At 32.3% G+C, this 24,613-nt stretch overlaps 2 protein-coding genes and 1 pseudogene across 5 annotated transcripts in view; 2 read left to right on the top strand and 1 right to left on the bottom strand.

Moving 5' to 3' along the window:
* SUPT3H (SPT3 homolog, SAGA and STAGA complex component) overlaps nucleotides 1-24,613 on the bottom strand; it is a 496,390-nt gene that overhangs the window by 432,439 nt on the left and 39,338 nt on the right. The gene's annotated exons all lie outside the window — the stretch shown is intronic.
* The window catches only part of RUNX2 (RUNX family transcription factor 2), a 359,432-nt gene continuing 340,569 nt past the window's right edge, over nucleotides 5,751-24,613 (top strand). The window contains exons 1-2 of one of the 2 annotated variants that reach the window (XM_051855670.3): nucleotides 5,751-5,970; nucleotides 6,171-6,294. In XM_051855670.3, the coding sequence (XP_051711630.1) occupies nucleotides 5,833-5,970; nucleotides 6,171-6,294 (262 nt within the window). In that variant the 5' untranslated portion in view covers nucleotides 5,751-5,832. Of the gene's footprint in view, nucleotides 5,971-6,170; nucleotides 6,295-24,613 lie in introns of those variants that run through there. The other variant, XM_070074031.2, reaches the window with a different exon arrangement.
* Nucleotides 10,448-10,545, top strand: LOC127493293 (U2 spliceosomal RNA; annotated as a pseudogene).

Genomic DNA, 24,613 nt, shown 5'->3' with positions numbered 1-24,613 from the left:
CTTGAAATAAGAACAAGTTTCTTGTTAATATTAATGTAATATTAATGTAAATGAATGTTAATATTAATGTAAATTAAAGTAAATGAATGGTCTCTTAATTTCTCTAATCTTTCAAACTGGAGCCATTTTTCACTGCTACACCAAGAAATTGAGATTTCCAATGGGAATATGTCAAATTTATAAAAACAAAAAAGCTCAATATACTAGTGCTTCATTTTCAATATATTTTCTATATTGTGAATTATGCTGGAACTCATCGAGTATTTTCCAGCATAAATTATAAAAAAAGGCTTAACAAATAGACACCTACATCTGCAATTGCCTTTATAGTGAAACCAATGAAAAAAATCTATACACAGCAATGAAACTGGCATGCAAATAAAAGAACTGTCAAAACATGTACTACTAAAAATAAGCCTACAATAACTATTTTAAAGGCTGTGTGTGGTCTCACCCATATATTTTGGCAAGATACACTTTCTCCAACCACAGTCAGATTCATCCAAAAGCAGTGGCACTGGAGAGCCTCTGTCTCACCTGTCAAAGTTGAAGATCGTTGTTCCAAAGACCACCATGAGTCCATGGAGAAAAGCCACAGTGCTACAGCTGTTATTGATAAGCACTTTCTAAAGAAGAGAAAGACTTCAAACGATTAAGCAAATCATCCTTAATAGAGATATAGACAGACAATGATATTCACATTTAAGTGATGAGATAATTACCAGTTCTGAAATGAAACAGTGACAATTCATATATTGGAATACTTAGAGAGGATCTTTCTTAAGAAACATTAACTTACAGTCTTTACTATTCTTACTCATAAACTTTCTATACATTAGTTATCCATTCAAAACTCTGTCATGTTTCTTTATTTAAAAAATAAACAACATCCTTTATAAAACCTCAAAATTCACCTCAAGTGCTAAGGTCCTAAATCCGTCAAAACTGTTTAAGTCTGACTGCTAAGAGCACAGTAGATTAAGATTTATAAATATAAACTCTACATATATTAAAACTTGATTTTCAAGAAAATGAGTTAACTTATACATTATAAAAGGAGTTCACATTTTTGCTTTATTCTATAATAAAACATAAACTGATCAGGTAAGTTATGGTTGGATTAAACAATTACTTTGAAAAGAAATATGTCTCAATAGACAATTCAAGCCCCATTCCAAAAAGACAATTTAAAATAAACTGTAATGAAATATACTTGACTACATAAAAAGTTTGGATAATCACAATAAACATCTCAAAATCTAACTCATTTTTCCTTTCAGATGACAATATCCTCTAACACTACTTAATACTGAAAAAGAGAAAGGGTGTCCTTTGTACCTTTCCAAGAAGCTGTGTATCTGAAAGGTTCTCACTGTCAGACAGTTTCACCTAAACCAAAGTCCCATGGCACAAAGGCAAAGGAACAGCAGTGCTCTGAAGTACTAAGATGCTCCACAGTTTCATTTACTATATTCTCTAATACAAAAGTTCTAAAAAGATTAGTTTCACTTTTCCCTAGATACATTAGCAAGCATAGTTGGGATATTATTTTTCTTTGGTTTTGTCAGTAGCATGTTTGATATAAATTTTATTAAGTGGTAGTGTATGTAACATTGCATTGTGGGTAGCAGTTTCCTGCTTTACTCTAGCCACATCCTCAGCTATCATATGAGCATGTTTCCCATATTTTCTGCAAGTTCTCGCCTTTTTTTCCTACCAAAATGACAGCACTACAAGATGAATTGTTCTAATAATTATAAGAAAAAATGATTTATACAGTTACATTAAGTATACATCATTATGTACTTCAAAGAATAATCAAAGATTAAAAATGACATAATCCTCCTCAAATGTTGTCATGTGAAACATGTGTAAAAGTAAATTAACACAAAGGAAGAAGTCAAGGAATTCTGAATTAAAAAGAATTATAAGAAAGACAATCTCAATAACCAGATGCCAACACTATCTTACAAATGAGGTATAATACATCAGGATGTAACATTTTGCAATGACTGTTAATAGCTTCAAATCTACCAGGTATCCACGGTGAGGATGAATGTCTGTATATCCCCTACTACAACTTAAGAATTTACTTTGAGACTGTATAGAAATGTCAAAACAGGGAAATAAAAATCAAAAAAGCCCAAAGTGAGGAAGGGAGAGAGGGAAGGACAGGAAAAAAGGAAGAGACAGAATTTGATTTAGTATTTTCTCTTTCAGTATCCAATTACCATATAATCTGACATTTAGACAGACATCTGCTAAAACTAACCAAATGGAGTTGTTCAAACAAGGAAATGGTGCTGCTTTGGGTTTTAACATGATATAATTAAAACAAACTAAGAAGAAAAAAAACACTCTCACTACGAAAAGTACCACAAAATAATATACTGTATATTCACACAAACTGACACATGAGCATTCAGTTGTGTACAAAGACATAAATCCATTAAAATAAGGAAGCAGAATATCTTATACATTATTTAAAATATAAAACTATACATACTTTACTAATATAAAAATATTTTAAATCATTAATATCAGACTCAATAGATACTACATAAACTTAAAATCCTTTTCCAAAAAGTTATATATCAAATTTTAAAAATTAAAATGAACCAAGAAATTAGAGAAAATAAATTATCACATACCCAGTTGAAACAACAAATTAAGAAAGTTCCTTGCTAAGACCTCATAGAATATTTTAATCCAGTTAGGAATTTCAGTTGACAACCCATTTGCTCCTATTATTTTCAACTAAAAGAACAAAATAGCAGCAAATAGAAGTCTGAAGCAATCCTTAAAAAAATTGCAAAGAAATTAGTAAAATATTGATAAGCTAAAACTATTGTATTAAAATGCAATCATTGAGAAAATAATTTAAAATATAAAAATGGAGACATATTAGCATTTAAAACGTTATGCTATTATATTCTGAATATGTTGGTATCCTAAAAAGTTTGACAAATTTTATTAAATATAAAATAAGGAAGCAAAAATAACAATTCCTTGGTTTTTTAAATTGATTTCAGGTTCAAAGCTATATTTCATTTCCATGGCATTTAAAGACAAAATGATATAGTAATGCTGAACTTGTTACTTCAACACAGCAAATATTAACGCATCCCAAGAAAAGTATAAAGTTTTAAGGGTCTTCCAAAAGTAAAACAGCGACCCAAAAAAGTCTGTGGTGTCCATTTCTGATTATAAGCATGGTATAAGTCTATAATCAGAGCTTTCTTTGCAGTGGCTTTTCTGAATTAGTCTCTTCATCACATGTATTTAGTCATTTCTAATGAAACACTCTGTCAATTATCTAATGTGTACCAGTTATCACTGCTGTTTTCAGCATTTTACCACAAAGTGATACTTGTTTCAAAGAAGACCTATTTCTAACTTAGGAAGAAAAAAATGTGTAGATAATGAGTATACAAATATTAAGGCAAATGATTTCACTCCCTTTCTCATGCCACAATTTCATGGACCTCACACAAGACAAGGATATATTCAACAGTATCTACTAAGCTCTAATGAAGTAAGAATGGTGATCCTGATTCAAAGTTTACATGCAGGAAAGTTACCTGCAAAGAGAGAACAGGCAGTTAAAAAGCAGACAGATGTAAAAAAAAATAATAAATTCTTATCAAGTAAGTTTGGAAGGCCAAAGTATACATATTGTTAAAGCTTTAAGGAAGAGATACCCAGCAAAACATTGGGGTTATGAGATACATCAGAGAACCCTGATGGAGAAACTATAAACTTGTTCTAAAAGATGAAGACCATTTACAGCCACCTAAATTTTTTCAACTGCTTGGTTCTTCTATTACACGTTTATATGGAACTATGTTTGGAAATTCTACAAATTATATGAACAAAACCCTCTTTTTATTTACTTTGGATAATAATGAGAGATACGGATTATACGAGCATACTTTATTTGGGAAAGAGAATAATTTTTCCTCTTTGCATGAACAACTGCATGTTAAACGAAAACTTTTACTTTTCAATGTAAAATCTGTTTACATGCACAATAAGGTACGATAAATCTATACGTAAAACACCAAAATATATTCTGTTTTTTATCACTAAAAGTTTATTCTTAAAAAGTTCAGGACATTTGAATAATAAAGGATTAAATTCATAATCATGTCATTCCAATGTATTTTGGAAAAATCAGTCTTTTTAAAGCAATTTATAAACATGTCTATAAAGATATCTTTATCTAACATAAACCAAAAGCAGATAATGAACTGTGCTAGGAAGAACATACACAAGGATACTGCAGATCCTAACAGCTTCCCAAAGTGTTTCCCTAGCCCTTACCCCAATGTATACCCCAAATAATCCTTTGTAATTCACTGTCTCCGCCCAACATCCCAGTCATTTACTTCATGCCACTCCTAGTTACTACCACACTGGGAAGAAGACTAACATGCAAATTCAGAGTGGCATGGATAAATGGCAAAAAATGCCTAGAAAATTGGCCTGTTCGCCTTTATAATTTTTGTTGAAAAATACCCCATCGCTCCCAACTGATGAAAACAGGAAGCTCTATTCATAAATACAAAATTCACTGTCTATGATATATAATCATCCTAATAAGAAAATGAGTCCTATACATACATGTCCAAAGGGGCAAAAAAGGAGATAGTTTCCCAAAGATGTTTTCAATTTTCTTCTGAATCAGAATTAGCAAATCGAGACGACTAACATACTCTGTCTGTGTGCATTATTCCTTACTACACACAGCATTTTGCAATTTATTTCAAAGCTTCCATTATAAACAAAAAAAAATACAGCTTCTGTTAACCCACTCCATTCTGAATTTGTAAAATCTGACACTAAACAATCTAAGTTATAGTAAGATTTGCTATCAAAAACTCTGTTAATGTCCAGGCTACTTATTAAAAAGCTATAAAAAAATAAGTGCTTGTACATTTCCTTGAATAATAAAATTACAATCATAAAGAAAACTATGTTAACAATTCTTGCCATTCACTTAAGATCCTCAAACTAGCCATGAGATGAAGGTATACATAACATAAAAGATACTGATTACATTTAATCTATATTCTAAGAGGCAACATCTAATATTAATAAGTTTGACAGACATGATTTAAAATCTGTAAAGGAATCCCCAGACTAACACTTTTATGACAACCAATTACAGTCAAGCCCAGCAAGCAGTTTGCAACCAGACCTTAAGAAAGGTAAACTTTTTTACAATGAGTTACAGATTCACAAGTTTAAGAAGACAAGAAAAAGGAAAACAGAAGGAATCCAGCCACCAAGCAAATACAAAGCAGACCCCAGAATGTGATACAATCCAAAGATGTAAATTATTGTAAATCATCACTGTTGTTCAGAATTTCACACAGCCTCTTGAGCCAATTTTGTTCACTTTGCCACAGACAAAATAATGAACTAAAAGGAGGAGGCAAAAAAAAAAAAAAAAAAAAAAAGGTGGGGAGGTGGGGAGGGTAGGTAGAAAGGAAAGTCCTCTAACTGCAGAGCTCTGCTCTACAAATGCTTAACCTTACAGGAGTTTGGGCTCCTTCAGCATTTGTATTCTATCCAAATCCTCATGAGTCACAAAAATTAAAAAGCTATATCCTTCTGGATGCCAGGAAAGGCCTTACCACAAGCCTTTTGTCAGAGAGAGAGAGAGAAAGAGGGAGAGCAAGCAAGAGCAAGGGGGAAAAGCCACAGTGGTAGGCAGTCCCACTTTACTTTGAGCACTGTGAGGTCACAAACCACATGATTCTGTCTCTCCAGTAATAGTGCTTGCAAAAAAAAGGAGTTTTAAAGCTTTTGCTTTTTTGGATTGTGTGAATGCTTCATTCGCCTCACAAACAACCACAGAACCACAAGTGCGGTGCAAACTTTCTCCAGCAGGACAGCAAGAAGTCTCTGGTTTTTAAATGGTTAATCTCCGCAGGTCACTACCAGCCACCGAGACCAACAGAGTCAGTGAGTGCTCTCTAACCACAGTCTATGCAGTAATAGTAGGTCCTTCAAATATTTGCTCATTCTCTTTTTGTTTTGTTTCCTTGCTTTTCACATGTTACCAGCTACATAATTTCTTGACAGAAAAAAATAAATATAAAGTCTATGTACTCCAGACATACTGTAAAACTAAAACAAAGTTTGGGTATGGTTTGTATTTTCAGTTTAAGGCTGCAAGCAGTATTTACCAGAGAGGGTACAAGTTCTATCTGAAAAAAAAAAGAGGGACTATGGCATCAAACAGCCTCTTCAGCACAGTGACACCATGTCAGCAAAACTTCTTTTGGGGTAAGTGTTATATTTTAAAATCCTTTAATATATAAACCTGTTGAACATAAAGTATTTCTTAAACTGGTAACTCTTCCAGATGATGGTATATTAAATATCATAATAATTATATTTTGTTGCATTAAAAATGTAATTGCTGTTCATATTTGCATTTGGCATCAATAACTAATTCTCAGAGTAATGACTTGAAATAGACAAACTTAATTTTGCATTTATCAACATGTTTTCTAGAATTATAGAAATGAGGATATGAAAACAGTAAAAGAAACAGTTTAATAGTCTCATTAGTACTCACTAGAATAAAATTGGACACTAGATTAATCAAAGTATCATAAATTCTTGACTCCGGCAGTTCCCAATATTTGAGCAAACTTCAAAAAGGAAGCAATTTTCAAAATAACAGACCACAGAATTATCTCAACATTATGGTCTACCATGTATAACAGAAATAAACTTGCAATATAGCTAATAATTTAACAAATTCAATTAAAAGAAATCTATGCAAACTTTTGAACTGCATCATAGCTACATAAGTTTGTTTTTAAACAACTCCATAAAATCGAAGAATCTATTCAACAGAAAATATGACCAGTACATCAGAGCCATTTTTGAAAGAATATTTATAGTAACCCAGGATATTAAAAAGTTCACAGAAGTCTTTTAAAGCTTACATGGAAGTGTACTTTTCTATATAATCTTAATTGTACATGAACACAGTGTTACCCATATGTAAAATCTGTTACAAGCATAAAGCAAGCGCTGAAATATCTGATTGTTTTAATCACATTCTTCAACCTACCAAAAATAAACCTCACGAAAACTAGAGCTCCGTAAGGATGGCCTGCCTGATTTAAAAGAGCCATACCTATTAAATCATGCTGGACTTTAAAAGAAAACAGGCATAATATAGCCCCTTAATATTTAATTCCAAGTTAGTGTTGCTGCAGATACATAAATGACCTCAAATTCATCAGGTAACATGGTATGATAGTAAAATATCCACACACTTACAAGATTCTCTTTATGATGTCCAACATGTTCTGACTACCAGGCAGCTTTTTTAACTTTTATCATTTAAAATAAATCCTTTTGCTGTGTATACCTGTATTGACTTTGCTTTGTAATTTTCAACTAACGATTGGAGAGTTTCCTTTACTCCTCCTACTTCACACTTTGTAACTGGCTACTACTAGAGGATCAGTCTTAGTTTAAGTCAAAGGGAAATAATTAAACCTGAAAGGGAGAAAAAAGTTTCTCTTAAAGGATAAGGTAAGGTACTCTGTATTTTATAGAAAATGTAAAACTGCTCTAGTGACTCCCTCAATAGCTGTGAATAAGCCCCCTCAGTTACAATACATACACAATTTGATAATCACAGATTATTTTTAAAATGGAAGAGTGGATATTAAGCATTACTAGAAAAAATTCTATATTAAGGAAGCAGAATATAAACACAACTAGACTACATTATAGTCTATATAATAATTATAGCTAATACTTGGGAATTTTCACTTTTACTATCCAAGAAAAACAAAAAGCAGTGGAAACTATTGTTATACAGAGGCATTACTGGAAACAGACGAATCAAGCAGTTGTGCTTTTAGAAAAATTCTATTTTTTTTAAAAAAGAATGTTTCTAACCAGACCAGTAACAACACAGGTTACAAGAAATACTTCAGCATTAGAAGTAAGGTTGTCACAAAGAACACGTTAAAATGCTTTTTATTATTTCATACTAGGAGTTTTAAATTTCTGTGACATTCTTACCTATTCTACAATATGATTTCCAAACCTGACTAATTTTCTTAGCAAGGTATAAACTAAATAAAAATCATCTTCTGTTGCATATCATATTTAACATTATAACTAATTCTTCTTCTTCTGAAAAGTGAATTTCACTTTTCCCTCCACAGCCCAACACACTAAAAAATAGTACCTTAGAGCTTAGATAGATAGAGAACTTAGCATGAACCTACTACACCAGACTAATTACAGGTGAGTGTGGAAATTCTGTACAGGTTATCATCACATTGCAAACATTTTCCCATTCTATAATCTATTTGAAATCTAAAACCACACTCCAAGCTTCATATTTTTATTTAGATAATGATTATCATTAACCTCCTAATGAAATGTCCTGAGTGTGTGCTCTAATTCTGTAAAACAGTTTTTAAAAATTTTAAGATGAGGGACAAAGCACATGTTAACTAACTGCCTCACCTCAAACATGAGTGGAGAGTGTGTGAGTGTGTGTGTGTGTGTGTGTATGAGAGTCTCAGTGTCGATCTCTCATTATACTTTACTTTGAATTAATCAACAATTTTCAATCTGTGCTACTCTAAATTTGTTCATTATTTATCATAAATACTGCCTGTTGGAAATGATAGATGTGACTCACTTATGAAAACGGATCAGCTAAGGAGTCAAATTTCTTCATAAAACCTTTCTAACTGACCACAGTAACTAACTGAACACAATGTGAGAACACTGATTTCCAAAACAATAGCTGTGGTCCATATCAATAATAGTTTCAAGATTTAATAGTGCCAAAGTTTTGTTACTTCCTTTTAAAACAAGATAGCTAAACTCCAGAACTCTCAAAGAATCAAAAAGAACAAAACAGAAGACCACTCTAAAAAGCTAAAAATATCAACACGATTGCCAGACTCACATTATAAATTATTCTAAATTATTATTAATTCTTGTTTTACATGAAAATTTGTTAAATATTTCACATTTAGTTTTTAAAAATGTTTTGAAATGTAGAAGACTGAAAAGAAATCAGGAATATATCATATAAGTCTGTGTGAACCTCCTGATAGTCCCTAAATTACAAGAAAGGCATGAAATATACATGATTACATTATGATATATTTTATTTTTAAAAGCACAAAATATTAATCTTTTCAATTACATCCTTCAAACTAATCACTGATAGTCTGACTTGTTTAAATCAGTCATGCTAAAGTTAAACTCAGTAAGATAGAAATGTTCCAGTTTGTTAAAAGAACACTGAAATATTTGATGGTTAAATAAACTGTGGGGGGTGGGGTGAAGGTAGCTAACTCATCGAAGGCAGTAAGATTTTATCAAACACACAGAATTAATCTTTATTGAATAGAACCATTCACAAATCAAAACTCACTGTACTTCAATACTTTCAAGCAGTGCTAATCAATTACAAACCTTTTCTAGTGCTTCAAAACTCATGTGCTTTCAATTTTACACACTGGTGGTCCGCAAGTACTGTATTGGGGCTGAGTTAAGACATTCTGTATCACAACTTTTTTTTCAACAAATATTCATCTAGAGGGCTTTTTTCCCCCTCTCAAGAACTGCTCACATGAAAACTGTGGTAATATTTTTATACTGTACTTCTTTGTTAAAGTAAAAGGTTAGGGGTTACCTAAATACCTCAACTGTATATATAAAAAAATGAAAAGGTAAGTATTCATATTAAAAAATCCAATGGGACTGGATCATTTATTTTTGCATTTCCTATGATTAATGATGCACTCATGCATATTTGAAAACTGATGGGAAAACAGGCACCATCTCAAATTCCTCTCCAAAAACATGTAAATACCAGCCTTCCATGCTGTACTCACACTTGTTACAGGATACCAAGATATGACAACTTCAAGTCAATAGTGAAACCATACAAAAGCTCAGCAAAAGCATTAAGACTGTAAATGCTATTACTAACACAAGTCTTTAGAGATATTTTTATATAAAGGGCTCACTGAGACAGTCTACCTCTACAGTGTTTCTTTAAAAATATTACACATGTGGCCAAATAGAACACCAGCAATTCAACAGGAAAAAAAAAATCCTTCTTGCAAATACTAAAATTGTAATTGTGACAAACCATAACTATTTCTTCTAATCATCTGTCATGTCACACTTATTATTAAGTGGATGCTAAGAAAACCATAATAATTTAGGCACAGATAATAATTTAGGGACAGACTTCCCAATAGACTACCTCAATGTGCTATTATTTTTCTCTCTTATCCCAAAGAACTCTGTAACTTGCACTGAAGTTAAAATTCTACCAAATAAAAAATTGTCATTAATCTCCCTTTATAAAGATAACTTGATATTTTCTAAATGGTAAAATACTCTGCCTAAAGTATGTATAAATTCTTAATCAATCATTTCTCGGCCTTTTGGCTAAGATCAAGTGTAATTCTTCACCAAATCTGAACTATTTAATATTTTAAAATAAATTTTTAGAAAAGGAAATCTCATATAGCAAAATTATACACCTGACTATAATCTCTTGCTAGTTAAAAGCTTGGTTTATGTATTTTGATGAATGTGTTACAATTCGAAACCCTATACCCTATTCAAAGGGAGTTTCCTTACAATTTTAACCACACATAACCACAAGCTTTTGTCCATTCAACAGCAGATACACATACAACAGACCATACATTCCCACATAACTTTTTAAAGACCTACGTAACAACTGAGATTGAATGCTTTTTTATTTTATGATATAAAATAGCTTCACCTTATATACAATCCTTAACAATTTCCTCCTTCTCATACTATTTATTAAGGTCACAGGACTCAAGGTTTGGAACAGTGCTGAATGGATATAAGCAATACTAAATCAAGTATTTTAGGCTTTTGTTACTATTGTTGATCATGAGTTCACTCTAAGACATATTTTTTCATAAATGTTTTCTGCTATTAATAAATAGAAAGTGCATCATTTAACACAATGTAGAAAACACTCCCAAAATAAGATAAGCTACAAAATTAAAAGAATCACTTAAAGGCCAGTTGCTACACAACCATTTACTACTTGTGGTGAAAAAATTTTGTCAATCATGTACTTCCTATAAATATTGTATATTCTTGTTAATATTCAAAAATAAAACAAAGAACTAAATGTTAGTGTGTCTTGATTAAATTATTTTCATCTTTTAAATCAGGTGCCCCACACAACACGGAATTCTTCAATATACAGACATATTAAGTAAATGCAATTTTCAATGTTTAAGAAATTTTAAAATTATTATCTTAATGTTAGAAAATTTGAAAATTACTCTTCTCAGGAATGTATGTAAGATTTTTTCAGCAACTAATTTCAAGACTGCTATCTCCACTATTTCTTCTGTAATTTCTCTTCAGAAATTATACAGGATAGTTACATTAGATGAGTGATATTTCTAACAATGTATATCTTAATATCTTATGCAGGGGAAAATAATTTTTACCACAAAGTCAAATAAATTACTTTTATTTTACTTTTCAGTTACACTGACTTTTATTTTACATTAATGGCATCTACTAGAAATATCCTAAAATCAACTATAAAAATATATTTATATAAAAGACTAAGTTAAAAATCCATAAACCTAAATACACATTTTTCAGTCTTCCCTAAAATTACATAAACCATCAGTGCGTCAAATCATTACTTATGCACTCTTTATGGTCAGAAACCTTACACCAAATATGGTTTAGTAAAAGCAAAATTAAATACATAAAAGAATATGCTCGCTAACTCACAATAACAATCATCAATAAGGCTTGTAAAATACTAGTATACCGATATTCCTTCTTTGGAAAAATTGGAATAATGATATTATGCATTGAATGTAAGTTTACATGGACATGAATATATTTTTATACAGAAACAAACTATCTGTCACATATATTCAATTAATTTTAATTTCTTGTGGTTCTCAATCTGGCTGAAAATCTTACTATATAGTATATAATTACTTATATATGAGAGTAAATATATAGCAATGACTACAGAACTTGATATGATGATTATAAACCAGGGAAAAAACTAAATTATTTAAGCAAGGTGCTATGAGTTACTTGTAAAAAATACCTATTTTTTCATGTACGCTAACAGAGTAATGTCAATTGTTAAAACTAATAACAAAGATTAGAAATCTACTAGGAAAGTCAAGACTAAAACAATATGATACTTATAAATCCCAAGGATATTACTTTCTAGTTATAATCTTGAATAACACTAATTAGAAACTGATATGAAACAAATTTTTACTGTTTACAAGGAGAAATATTAATGTAATTAATCAAATAGATACATATTTATTACTCAAAGAACAACTCTGGCTCAGAACTAAACAGGCCTATTTTCTATATATTAATTATTGCCCATGCAACCTGAGTAAACACTGGATTTTTAACTTTGGGGATTTTATCAATTATTATAATTAATTTCATTTTTAAATATCTGTATTAAACTTCCAGATTTAAGATTTCAAATTACAGAGTAATCTTTAAATTAAAAGGTATCATTAATTCTACCAAATGAATGAAAATTTAAATGAATCTAAACAAAGAATTCAAAGTGAATTCAGTGTGAAGCAGAAAACAAAGGATCATCACATTTATCTTATTTTATGTACTATTTATGTATTTTAATGTACTATTTTTCACAAGTAATATTTCAACCTTTGCTGTTTTACTTTAAAACTTGATCCTAGGAAAAGGATGCAAGAGTATCAAAAAGGCACAAGGTACAGATTCTTTGTAATGAATAATAATTTATTACAAATGCTTTCATAAATACAACTCAATTTTAAAAATCTATTTTATAGAAAAAAGTGAATTTCCATTTTATTTTATAAGCTTTATTACAGATATCTGCTACAATAGTACAGTATCAATGAAAGAAAACTTCTTTATGTTGCTAATCACAAATCGATCACTGTTTTCCATGAAACTGACAACTGTAAAGTATGCAAGCATTTCACACTATGGACTCAAACATCCAATGCAAAAATACTAAGATGCAATGAGAACCACTCTACCAGAGAATTCCCATCAAGACAATAGCCTCCTGACATTAGGTAAGATAACTGGTTACAAAAGATAATCTAGAAAGATTAATTTACCCCTCTGAAATTTGGAAAGCTTTTAGGTAATTCAGCTTTTGATAAAATGCAGAAAAAAATTGCTATTGCTACTGCAAAAATAAGGTTCAATATAAAAATTAAAATTATTAAGAACATAATCTATAAAGGAAATATTACTTAAAAGACATTGTACCATGGTACATTTTGTAAGGCAATATAAACATGAAAATCAATGTAATCCAAACCTTGATCATGAATTCAGCTTTCTCTCTACAACAGAAACTTTTTTTTCATATTATAAACTTCAACGTACTCACAGAATTCTTTACACTCTCACTTACATACTCATATACACATACACTCACTCACTCTACAAATTAGGAAGAAAACAACATTCTTAAAACTTTCTACCAATGGTGTTCACCTCATTTGAAGTGTTATTATCTAAGATAAATAAGGAAAACAGATATTGTCAAAAGAACTTCACTGTTGAGACAACAGTAAAGATTATACTTCGCTTATAACATACATAAGCACACTGCAGAATACTTTAGTGTACCAACATGGTTAGAGAAACACATGACGAAGAGAACTCCCCTTCCCAAGAACTCAGAAAGAAAATAGAGCTTATTGGGTTTATTTTTCATTTCTATAAATATTCTGGATTTATAAAGACACAAAATAAATCTGAATCTACCAAGACATATTTTGCTATTTTTAAAAGAACAAAATATTTGGTTTAAATCGATAAATTATTCATTTATTAAATGGTTAAATCCTTAAATATATGTAAAACTTTTTACTGAGACATATTTGCAGCATTTTCTTAGCTAAGTTAAATCAAACCATGTACTCCAACAACTAATATAACAGTATTTTTTATAAATTTTTTACAAAGTAATTATATATGACATACAGAAAGATAGGAATAGATTTTCTGTAACAAAACTTTATTAATACACGTCACTCAAATTTTGTTTGTTTAAATTTTCTTTATTCAAATTCATGGTCAATTCACTACAATTATTTGTCATCCAAAACCATTTAATGACTTCAATACTCTTTAAAGGAAATTAAGAAAAACAGCCTAACTCATCATTTTAAACTAACAGGTTTTTCAAAAAGTAGCCACGAAAAGCGTGATCTGAAAACGTACATATTCAAAACATATTAATTGAACAACAAAAATGCAACCTAATGTACAAAACTATCTACCAGCAATAACACAGTAGGAAGCCAACCCTGAGCATAGGAGATACACATGCTTTTTAAAATAAAAGTTTCAAATTAAAGCTTTCCTTTTGAACTGCTCAAATGAACAGAATAACATCCCAGTGACCAGAGAATTTTCTTCTAAACTGGCAAGACTAAAAAGAATTACATTTAATTCCTATTTTACAATTATAATAATGTGTGATATTTTCTTTAATCATAAACCTACCATTTATTCTACATTTGCGGAAAAGGCTTGCCCACAGCATTTCTCCTGTACATACTTCTTCCTTATCAATTAGGGTGCATCTTCAGCATTCGAATAAAAAAAAAGAAGTTCCAAAACTTTAACTGCATTTAAAATACATAATTAAAACAGTATATTTAGGGCTAGTTTAAAAATATTCATTTTTAAAGGCTAGCAAATCTCACTTTTTTAAAGCTGATGCATCTACACATAGAAAGCAACTTTTAGTGAGTTTCTTTGCTACGCCATAATGATCTGCTCCAGAAACTCAAGGGTACCTAAAACAACGGGCTACCTGTTCTAGCCACGCTTAGGAATGTGTCCAAATCATTTTTATTGATTTAACCTTTATAGGAATGCTACATATCCTCAGAGCAAAACATTTTGAATGTATTTATAATATGATACACTTCTGAGAAGCCATGAAAAAGAAAGCTAAAAACAAATCTAGACACCCTTCCACCTTTGGTTGTTATAGGTTTATTTTTGTTTATTTTAAACACTATCAAAGGAGCTAAATATCCAAAAACTCTATTTGGGAAAACATAGCCTTGGCACCACTGTAACCAGAAATAAAAATTTATTTTAGAGAAAAAAGGACATTAAAATAAAATCTAACTTGAAGAAATAAAACTCCTTACTTGACAATGATGTCACACCTACAAATTTAAACAGATCCTAAATATTCCTTTCATATTCTAATCATACATTAATCATGGAACCTACAAACATCAAACTTAAACTTACAGAATTTAGTCCTTATACTAAACTAAGTTATACTCTAGTTTACATTCTCAGTGTTTACAGAGAAAGTTCTGTATAGTCTATTTCTTTAGCATTCTGGAAGTGGTACTTTATAAATGACTCCAGCAGCTAATGCCTGCATTAGATACATTTGCCAAATAATAATTCACAATATTATGCTTCCTCATATTATGGCTCATCATTTGTTAACTTGAACCTCACCTCTAAAGAAGTTATACTTTCATTGCAAACTTTCTCTCAAAAAGGCAAACAACTTTTGAGCATTTCCAGATGTAGCACTCAAAAAAAAAATCATAGGCAAATTCTCAAAGAATTCTAAATTAATAAAAATGCAGAAAAACTAGAGCTACTACTTGTTGCTTCAGTGAGCATCTCTAAGTTTAAATTAAGACTGATGGCACTATATTTCAAATTCAGAAGCTTATGGTACCTACAAGAGCACTGATTTCAGGTAATTGCCAATAGGTAAAACCGACAATCTTCAGTGTCAGTTAAGATCCTACTGAATTGCAACTTCTGAAGTGCTAACGATTACTGAACAGGCAAGAATAAAACTATAATACTCTCTTATTTAAACAGTCAAGTTTTATCTTGGTAATATAAATTTGAAATTAATTACATTATTTTCACCTTGTCATCAATTTTATAGACTATCCAAGCATGCATGAGATTATGCTAAACTAAAATCAAAATAATTTATGTGGAGCCCACATCTCTGCAACACGGATAGGGCTAGGGCTTGGGCGAGACAAGTGAGGAATCTAAGGCATAAAATTTAAGGACATACTCACTCTTGCACAGCCATCAAAGTGAGAGCCCCCTATATTTTGTACCCTATGCACTTTGTGTACTTTACCCTAGTCCGGTCTAGTCACAGACACAAAATAACATAAACCATTTCATGAGACAAATATTAAGCAGGGTAACATAAACATTGCAATATGGCAATAGAATAAAAGTTACTCATTGCATCATCCTGTCTCTCAAACATTTTTTTAAATGTATGAAAGTGGAAGATGGGCACTGGTTAGGATACCGGAGTCATTGGAGTTGCACAGGTTTGAGTACCTCCTCCCACTCCTGACTCCAGCTTCCTGCTAATGCAAACTCTAGGAGACATCAGTTGATGGTTCAAGTCAATGGATTCCAGCCATCCATATGAATGACCTGGATGAAGTTCCTGTCTCCCCACTTCAGCATCCTGGCCACTGTGGGCATTTGGGAGAGTGAACCAGCAGATGGGGAGCTCTGTCTCTTTCTCTCTCAAACTAATTAATCAATTTTTAAGCAATAAAAATCATAAAGAACACTTTAACAGTTTGCTTCATATTTTTCTTTTAAAAGGATTCAAAGTTAAGCATAAATGATTTTTTTTTAAATATGAACACATTACATTCTAGCCAGTTGATTTCAGAGACAGCACAAATTTTCTTCAAGGAGACTTACATTTGCCACAAACAGCTTGCAAATTAAACTAAGAGTCATTATCACTTGACCATACTTTTTTTCTTTTAAACGGGAGTTGCAAAGTATGTTCCATTAAAATGTTCACAGGGCTATCCATGAAGTGCTATACATAAATTCCTGTAGTCCACGGGTATCCAAATCTGGCTGCTCACCAGAATTGTCCAAAGAGTATGTCTTCAGGGGATGAGGCTAAGAGAGGAAGAGCTTTGGGAACTGTTTTTAAACAAACCTCCCCTAGATACATCAGCCAATTTGAGAGCCAATACAGCCAACTTTTAATATACCCAGAAACAAGCTAAAGATAAGCTGGATATGCAAAATGTATTAACTATAAATTGTCTGCCACAAAACATTTGTAAAGCATGCTTAATAAAAAATAACAGTTCCTTTCTTTCCTTCCCTTTCTTCTCACAGAAATGTTAGTCAATAGTTAGGTGTCCAAAAAATAATTATTAATATGAAAAATAAAGACAGAAGCACAGACAATTCAGTAAGATCCATAGTCAAAAACATTAATATTTTAATTTTTCAATTAGGTTCAAAAAGCTGTTATAAGTACTGAATGAATCTACTCCAAAGCAATATTTTAAACTTTAACTTAATTATGCTCATTAACATATTTTGAAAAATCAATGTGCCTAAACAACACAGTTCATGATTTTTATAGGTACACCCTACTTGAAACTATTCTTTGATTTTATGTGAGCTTTTCTTCATTGTTTACTGTGCCAAGTACTGTGCTAAACTTTCTAAGCATTATTTCCTTTAATCCTCAAACCGTCCATATATGAGACAAGTAGAATAATTAAAGAGAAGGAAACTGAGAATAATGTAATTTGTCCAACCTCACATGGAAAGCTAAAATTGAATCCAAGTTTTTTAACTCTTACTACATAACGTTACACATGATCTTATTGAAGTTACTCTCTAGTCCTCAATTTCATCTGCTTAGGTGTTAGTTCTCAGAAACTAATTATTCTGAACTTAAACTGAAAAAAAAATACAAAAAAGGAGATCACCTTTGTTTATCAATGATCCTAATGCACATTTTTAAGTAATACTGATCAGATTCAGAGAGATTATGAAAAATAAAAGTGTATCAAGAGATAAGACTAAAGCCAGGTTTGATCAGAAAATAAAGGTTACAATTACAATATATTCTTAACCAACTGTTATAACCAATAATCTTATTCAATATCCATACCACACAGTATATACTTCATTTGATATGAAATACCATTCAGGATTTAAAAAATTAAATTCTTAAATTGAACACAAAGAATTCCTTTTTTATAAAATGAAAACAATAATGACTAAAATCATGGGCTTTGGCATCAATTAGACCAGGACTCAAATTCTAGTCCTGTGTTTATCAGTAGCCTTCCCTCCAGTCTTACTGCCCCACCTACCTCCATACTTATGCTAAGTAATCTATGCAACCTCAATTTCTAAACGTTAATTTAGCTTTTTATTGCCTATCAAAGATATATTATACAAGATTCTAAGATGAAAATCTTTAACATGTAATATCCCAATTTCATCCACAACCAATTATACATTGTTACTCAAAACAAAAAGCCATAGAAGATAAAGCTGTGAGGCTGAATTTTTTGGTTATATAGTACCATTGAGAAAACACGACCTGAATAGAAGATAATAGTAGTTAAGAAAAGCCATTTTCAGAAAGAGAACTGAGAAAGCTATTTGAATATCTATAATTGTTCTGCACCACATTTAATATGATAGGTAATGCCTTAATGATCACCCAACTTTAAAAAGCCTAAATAGGGTAGAATCACCTATAAAATTAAATATATATGGAAATATACAGTCACAGATTCTACATCTTAGAAAAAGAAGCAATTTTTCATTTTAATTAGAAACATCCAGTAAAAAATGGTTAAAAATGAGTTTGTTCTGGGAATTTGGTGAGCAGTACAATGGGTTAAAATTCAAGCAAAGATAAGGAAAGCAATGTCATGGGCAAAATATAGTACAGATATGAAAACAATTATTGAATAAGAGATAGTTACAGGTTTCAGTAGCTGCAATATATTATAAATTCTCTGATTCTAGTATCCTATCTGATAATGGAACAAAGAAGTCAGAGAAAGATTTGGCTAGAAATAAATGGTGATAGGGCAACATAATTCATTATCTTCATTTTAAATTTCAAAAGTGTTTGCACTTATTTCATCATATGCCTTTAAAAAGGTGTAAGAGAGACGCATGGTTTCCTGTGCAGCCCAAACAGTCAATCAAAGCAACAGAATAAATTTAAGAATGGCATAACTCAGTAGTCACTGATCTAGGGTAAAAACTTGAAATAGAATGTGAAAAAGATGAACAAGTTGAAGACATTACTAAGAAACTAGCAGAAGAAAATGACCACAGAGTTGTCAATTATTGGGAGAAGCAAAAGATAAGGAAAATAAGATTGTAGCTGAGGACAGAATGAAGATGGTGCCAATAATTATGAGTAAAATGGGAAGAGGTTTAGGTAGAAAGAGCTACATCCTTGCCATTACTGAAGTTGTATTAATGGAAAATAATGGGAAACTGAATTATATATAACACAATCTCAACTATTTTTTTAAAAGGTTTTATTTATTTATTTGACAGATAAAGTTATAGACAGTGAGAGAGAGAGAGAGAGAGAGAGAAAGGTCTTCCTTCCGTTGGTTCACTCCCCAAATGGCTGCTATGGCTGGAGCTACACTGATCCGAAGCCAGGAGCCAGGTGCTTCTTCCTGGTCTCCTGGGGTGCAGGGCCCAAGCACTTGGGTCATCCTCCACTGCCTTCCAGGGCCACAGCAGAGAGCTGGACTGGAAGAGGAGCAGCCAGGACTATAACCCGATGCCCATATGGGATGCCGGTGCTGCAGACTGAGGATCAACCTAGTGCACCACGGCACCGGCCCCAATCAACTATTTTTAATTACAGGAGTGTGTATGTATATTAAAGGAACCAAAATAATATTATGTTATAATATATCTAGTCAGTAGTAGGAATATAGAAGACTTTTTTTTATAATTGCCAATTTTTCAACTCAAAAACATGAATATAAATTAAAATTTTTCAAATTCAGTTAATAGTATACTCTGTTTTGAACCCATGCAGCAAATTTCTTACAGGGTGAACAATGTTTTTATTTCTCTATGCTCAAGTTGTAAAAAACAGAGCAACATCTTCCAATTAGAAACTGTTTTTAAGTGAGAAAACTATTCTCACAAAAACCATAGACTCTCATGGAAACATGACAGACAAAGTAACGGTTTGGGTATTAACTTTAAATCCCTGTTACATGACTTATTATATAACCTTAAACAAGCTACTTAAGTGCCTTATGTCTCAATTTTTTCATCTGAAAAAAAAATTACTGCCTGCACTGAAAGTTTTCTATGAAATTAAATAAAATGTAAAGTACCTATACCTGATATGACAAAATTATTAATTATAAAATATAATCCACATTCTAACCTTTAAATCCTCTGACACCTAAACTCAACTACTCATAGTGCAAATCCACAGAGTAGCAGTATTTGCATGACCTGAAAGACTGTTAAAAAAACAGAATCAAAGACCTCACTCTAGACCTTTCAAATCAGAACCTACATTTTAACAAGAGCTCCAAGAGAAATGAGTTTGAGAAGCCTTGCTCAAAACAACATTCAACTAAGGGAGTACCCAATTTGTTTATGTATTAGCAGCTCCCTGAAGTTGTCTACTTCATCTCTGATCCTGAGTTCTGTGTGAAGTACAGCTGGCAGTAACTTCTAATTCCTAATTCTGACAGACTCAAAGATTGACAGAGAATATAATTTACTTCCAAAAGATAACTTTACAAATCTGAAGAAAACTCTCTTTTTCATCCAACTCTTCAGTTTATCCACAATGACTGAACAACAAAGAGTTTGATGTATGTAATTCTCTAGTAAATGTCTTCAATAATTTAACATTGTGTAAATTATTAAGCTACACATTGCATTAATAGCTACGAATCTTACACTTCTCCACAATGTCAATGATAGCTCATCAAAACTTGTCAAATGCCTTGCTGAAGATTAAAAATACTGGATCTATCCATGTTACTGAGACAACTGTCTAGTACCCTGACAATAGCATGACTTTGTGAGGTACGGCTGCTACTAAGCAAAACCATTTAGCTCCTACTGCTTACCTTCTAGGTGCTCATAAATTCTGCCTCAACAATCCAGTCTAGAATCAGCCAGCAGAGATCTCAAGTTGACAGGTGTACAGACTTCCACTTTGCAACTAGTTCCTCTTCTTTGATCTACTAATTGTTTACTATCACAGATGCCTACTCCTGTTTTTTTTTTTTTCTTTCCATGACTATTGATGAAATAAAACAGGAAATATAGAAGAAAGCAGTATCCATGAAAAACTGTCAGGCAAAAGAGTAACTCAAATTTATTTAGGAGATAAAATGTGATATGAAGTATGTATGACAAAGAAAAAGAACACTTGTTAGATTCAATGGTATACTAAGAGACCATCACAAGAATTTCTAGAAGCTAATCTTCTCTGAACAAATTTTTTAAGACTATTTTAAGCATAACTTTCAACGTTTTTACATTTCTTTTTTAGCTGGGAACTCTCTCATTTACTTGGTTTAAATTTCCCTTACATACAAATTTATTCTTGCTCTACCCTTAAAACAGAATTGCCCTCAGCTGTAAATAACTTACTTTCTTGCCTATTCATGCAGTTTTATTCTAATTGTACCTTCTTTTTATTCATGTCCAATGAGCACTGCCTGAGATTCTGAATTTCCAGTAGAGTCAATATCTGTCAATTTCCCTTTAAATATCACCTATAATAACATAATTAAGCACTTAATTCCTTTATGATAGATACAGCAGTAACTATTAAGAGTCCACATAAAGATAAGCTTATCACAAATTTTAAAACAGCATGCAGCAGGTAACACCTTGCTTGGGATGTCTGCATCCCACACAAGAGTACCTGGGTTTGAGTCTCAGCTCCACACCTAATTCCAACTTCCTGACAACATTCATCCTAGGAGGCAGCAGGTGATGGCTTAAGCCATTGGGTCCTTGCCACCTTTGTGGAAAACCAGATAGAGTTCCCAACTCTAGGACTTCTGGGGAGTTAAACCAGTAGATGCAAATTTTCTTGCTCTCTCTCCTCTCAAATAAATAAAGCTTTAAAGTAATAAAATAATTAAAATTATCTCCAAGTTATTCTATATATTCCTGTAGCTCAGCGGGTATCATCAACCTTTTTTTATAATGTACTCTATCAGTTAAAAAATGTAGCATTTACCATGTAGCAATCACCATATTATTTGTTTGAAAATTATATATATAATTATCTATGTGTTACTGTTTTTTTTTAAAGACTTATTTTATTTAATTGAAAGACAGAAGACAGAGTTACAGACAAGAGGAGATAAGAGAGAGAGAAGTCTTCCATCATTGTTTCACTCCCCAAATGGCACAATGGCTGAAGCTGAGTCTATCCGAAGTCCAGAGCCATGAGCCAGGAGTTTCTTCCTGGTCTCCCACATGGGTGCCGGGGCCAAAAGACCCAGCCATTCTCAGCTGCTTTCCCAGGAGCACCAGCAGGGAGCCAGATCAGAAGTGGAGCAGGGGCCAGAGCTATGGCTTAGTGGGTAAAGCCACCGTCTGCAGTGCTAGTATCCCATATGGGCACCAGTTCATGTCCCGGCTGTTCCTTTTCCGATCCAGCTTTCTGTTTCTTGCCTGGGAAAGCAGTGAAAGATAGCCCTAGTGCTTGGGCCCCTGCACTCACACGGGAGACAAGGAAGAAACTCCAGGCTCCTGGCTCGGCACAGCTCTGGCCATTGCAGCCATCTGGGGAGTGAGTGAACCAGCAGATTGAAGATCTCTCTGTCTCTGCCTCTGCTTCTCTGTAATTCTGCCTTTCAAATAAGTAAACATTTAAATAAATAAATAAAGTTAACAACTTAAAAAAAAATCTATGGCGTGTAGCTGTTGGCTGGCTGTTGGCCATGATTTCTACTCAAAGAAAAAAAAGTGGAGCAGCTAGGACTTGAACCAGCACCCACATGGGATGCTGACACTGCAGGCCAGGGCTTTAACACATTGCACAATAGCGCCAGCTCCGTGTTACTGTTTTAAAGTATTATTTACCTTATAAATTACTTGTGAAAATAGAAGTGTTTCAGTATAAAAAAAATGCATATAAACGCACTTTGGAAATCACATTGCATTTCAAAGGTTTCAAACCTATGGGACTGTTTGAACCAACACCAAGTTTTAGAATTCAAATTTAATCTATAAAGCAGATGAAGGTAGAGCTGCTCTGATTAAAAAGAGTAAGTGAAGAGACAATTGGAGGTCCATGGTGAAACCCTTAAAGTTCCAGACAGCAAAATTTAAAACTATCTTAACTGAGATCAGACTTTCCATTGCCCTCTTTTTAAAAAGTAATAAAAGTGTTTTTTACTGAATAAAACTGTTTCCTCAGCTTGAAGGTAAAGATGTGGTAAGACTCAGCAGATTGATACCATATTTACTACACAGATTATAATTAAGGGAATGATGGATCTTCAAAATGTTCATAGAAAATGAAATCATGAAAAAACCTACAAATGAATTTCAGTGTTTTTGCACCAATATCAGTTTATCTTTTAATTCCATTTATCTATAAACTTGTTAATATTGCTATCTTATTTGAGAGGCAGAGAGAGACAGAGTCAGCAAATTGCTATCTGCTGATTCACTCGCCAAATGTCTACAATTGTCCTAGGTTTGGGGTCAAGGCCAGGAGCCAGACCTTCCCTGTGGGTTGTAGGGACACAACACCATGAGCCATCACTGCTGCCTCTCAGGATCTGCATTAGCAGGAAGCTGGAGTAAGGAGTTGAAGTGGGCATGGCACCTAGGCCCTCCAATATGAGACATGAGCGTCTTAATGGCTAAACCAAACACTTGCCCCTCTCTACAAACTTCTTTAAGTGCTCTCAGATGAATACTGTTGACTATATAAGAAACTGCCCAAAAAGCCTTCTGTGAAAGAAAATTTTCTCAGGTCTCATCACCAAAACATGTTATGCTCCTAACCGCTGCTACATGCTACCTTTGTGAACTGGAAATCTAGTTTCTCTGGAGATAGTACAATGCAATACAGAATGACATGCTTTCTTATTTGCTACACAGTTGAACAGTAAAATTCTCCCAAATTTCAACAACCAAAGAAGGAATTTATTATATACATCTCTATGAATTTTTACCTCTTGAATTAATTTTGGATCTATATCCTTTCAAGACTCATCTTCATCTCCTTTTTTCTTATTTCCTATTCTGTTACATTATAAACAATTATGAAAGACTCCTCAAATCTTTTGGGAATCAAATTAGATACAAATGTTAACACTCAATGTTCAAACTGACACCATCAGTTTCCCATTCCTCTCAAATCTTTTGGGAATCAAATTAGATACAAATGTTAACACTCAATGTTCAAACTGACACCATCAGTTTCCCATTCCTCTAGGATAGAAGATCTCGAAATCACCCTCAGTAACTAATTTATTAATCTCTTCAATCTCCAAGACCTCAACCTATCACTTGCACCTGTTTGATAGTATTCACACTCAATACCAATCCCTCTTATATGGACTGCAACAGGACTTCTCACAGGTAGTACATTTAACACCCTGCCTATAATCAATCCACCTAAACCAGTATCAATACTTTTCATATCTTTATCTCTTCAAACACCTTTTAAAGATTCCTAGTGCCTATG

The sequence above is a fragment of the Oryctolagus cuniculus genome, chromosome 5 (assembly GCF_051225735.1).
Source record: "Oryctolagus cuniculus isolate XC-2025 breed Fujian yellow rabbit chromosome 5, ASM5122573v1, whole genome shotgun sequence".
NCBI classification, from domain to species: domain Eukaryota; kingdom Metazoa; phylum Chordata; class Mammalia; order Lagomorpha; family Leporidae; genus Oryctolagus; species Oryctolagus cuniculus.
This window is presented reverse-complemented; position numbering and strand designations above follow the sequence as displayed.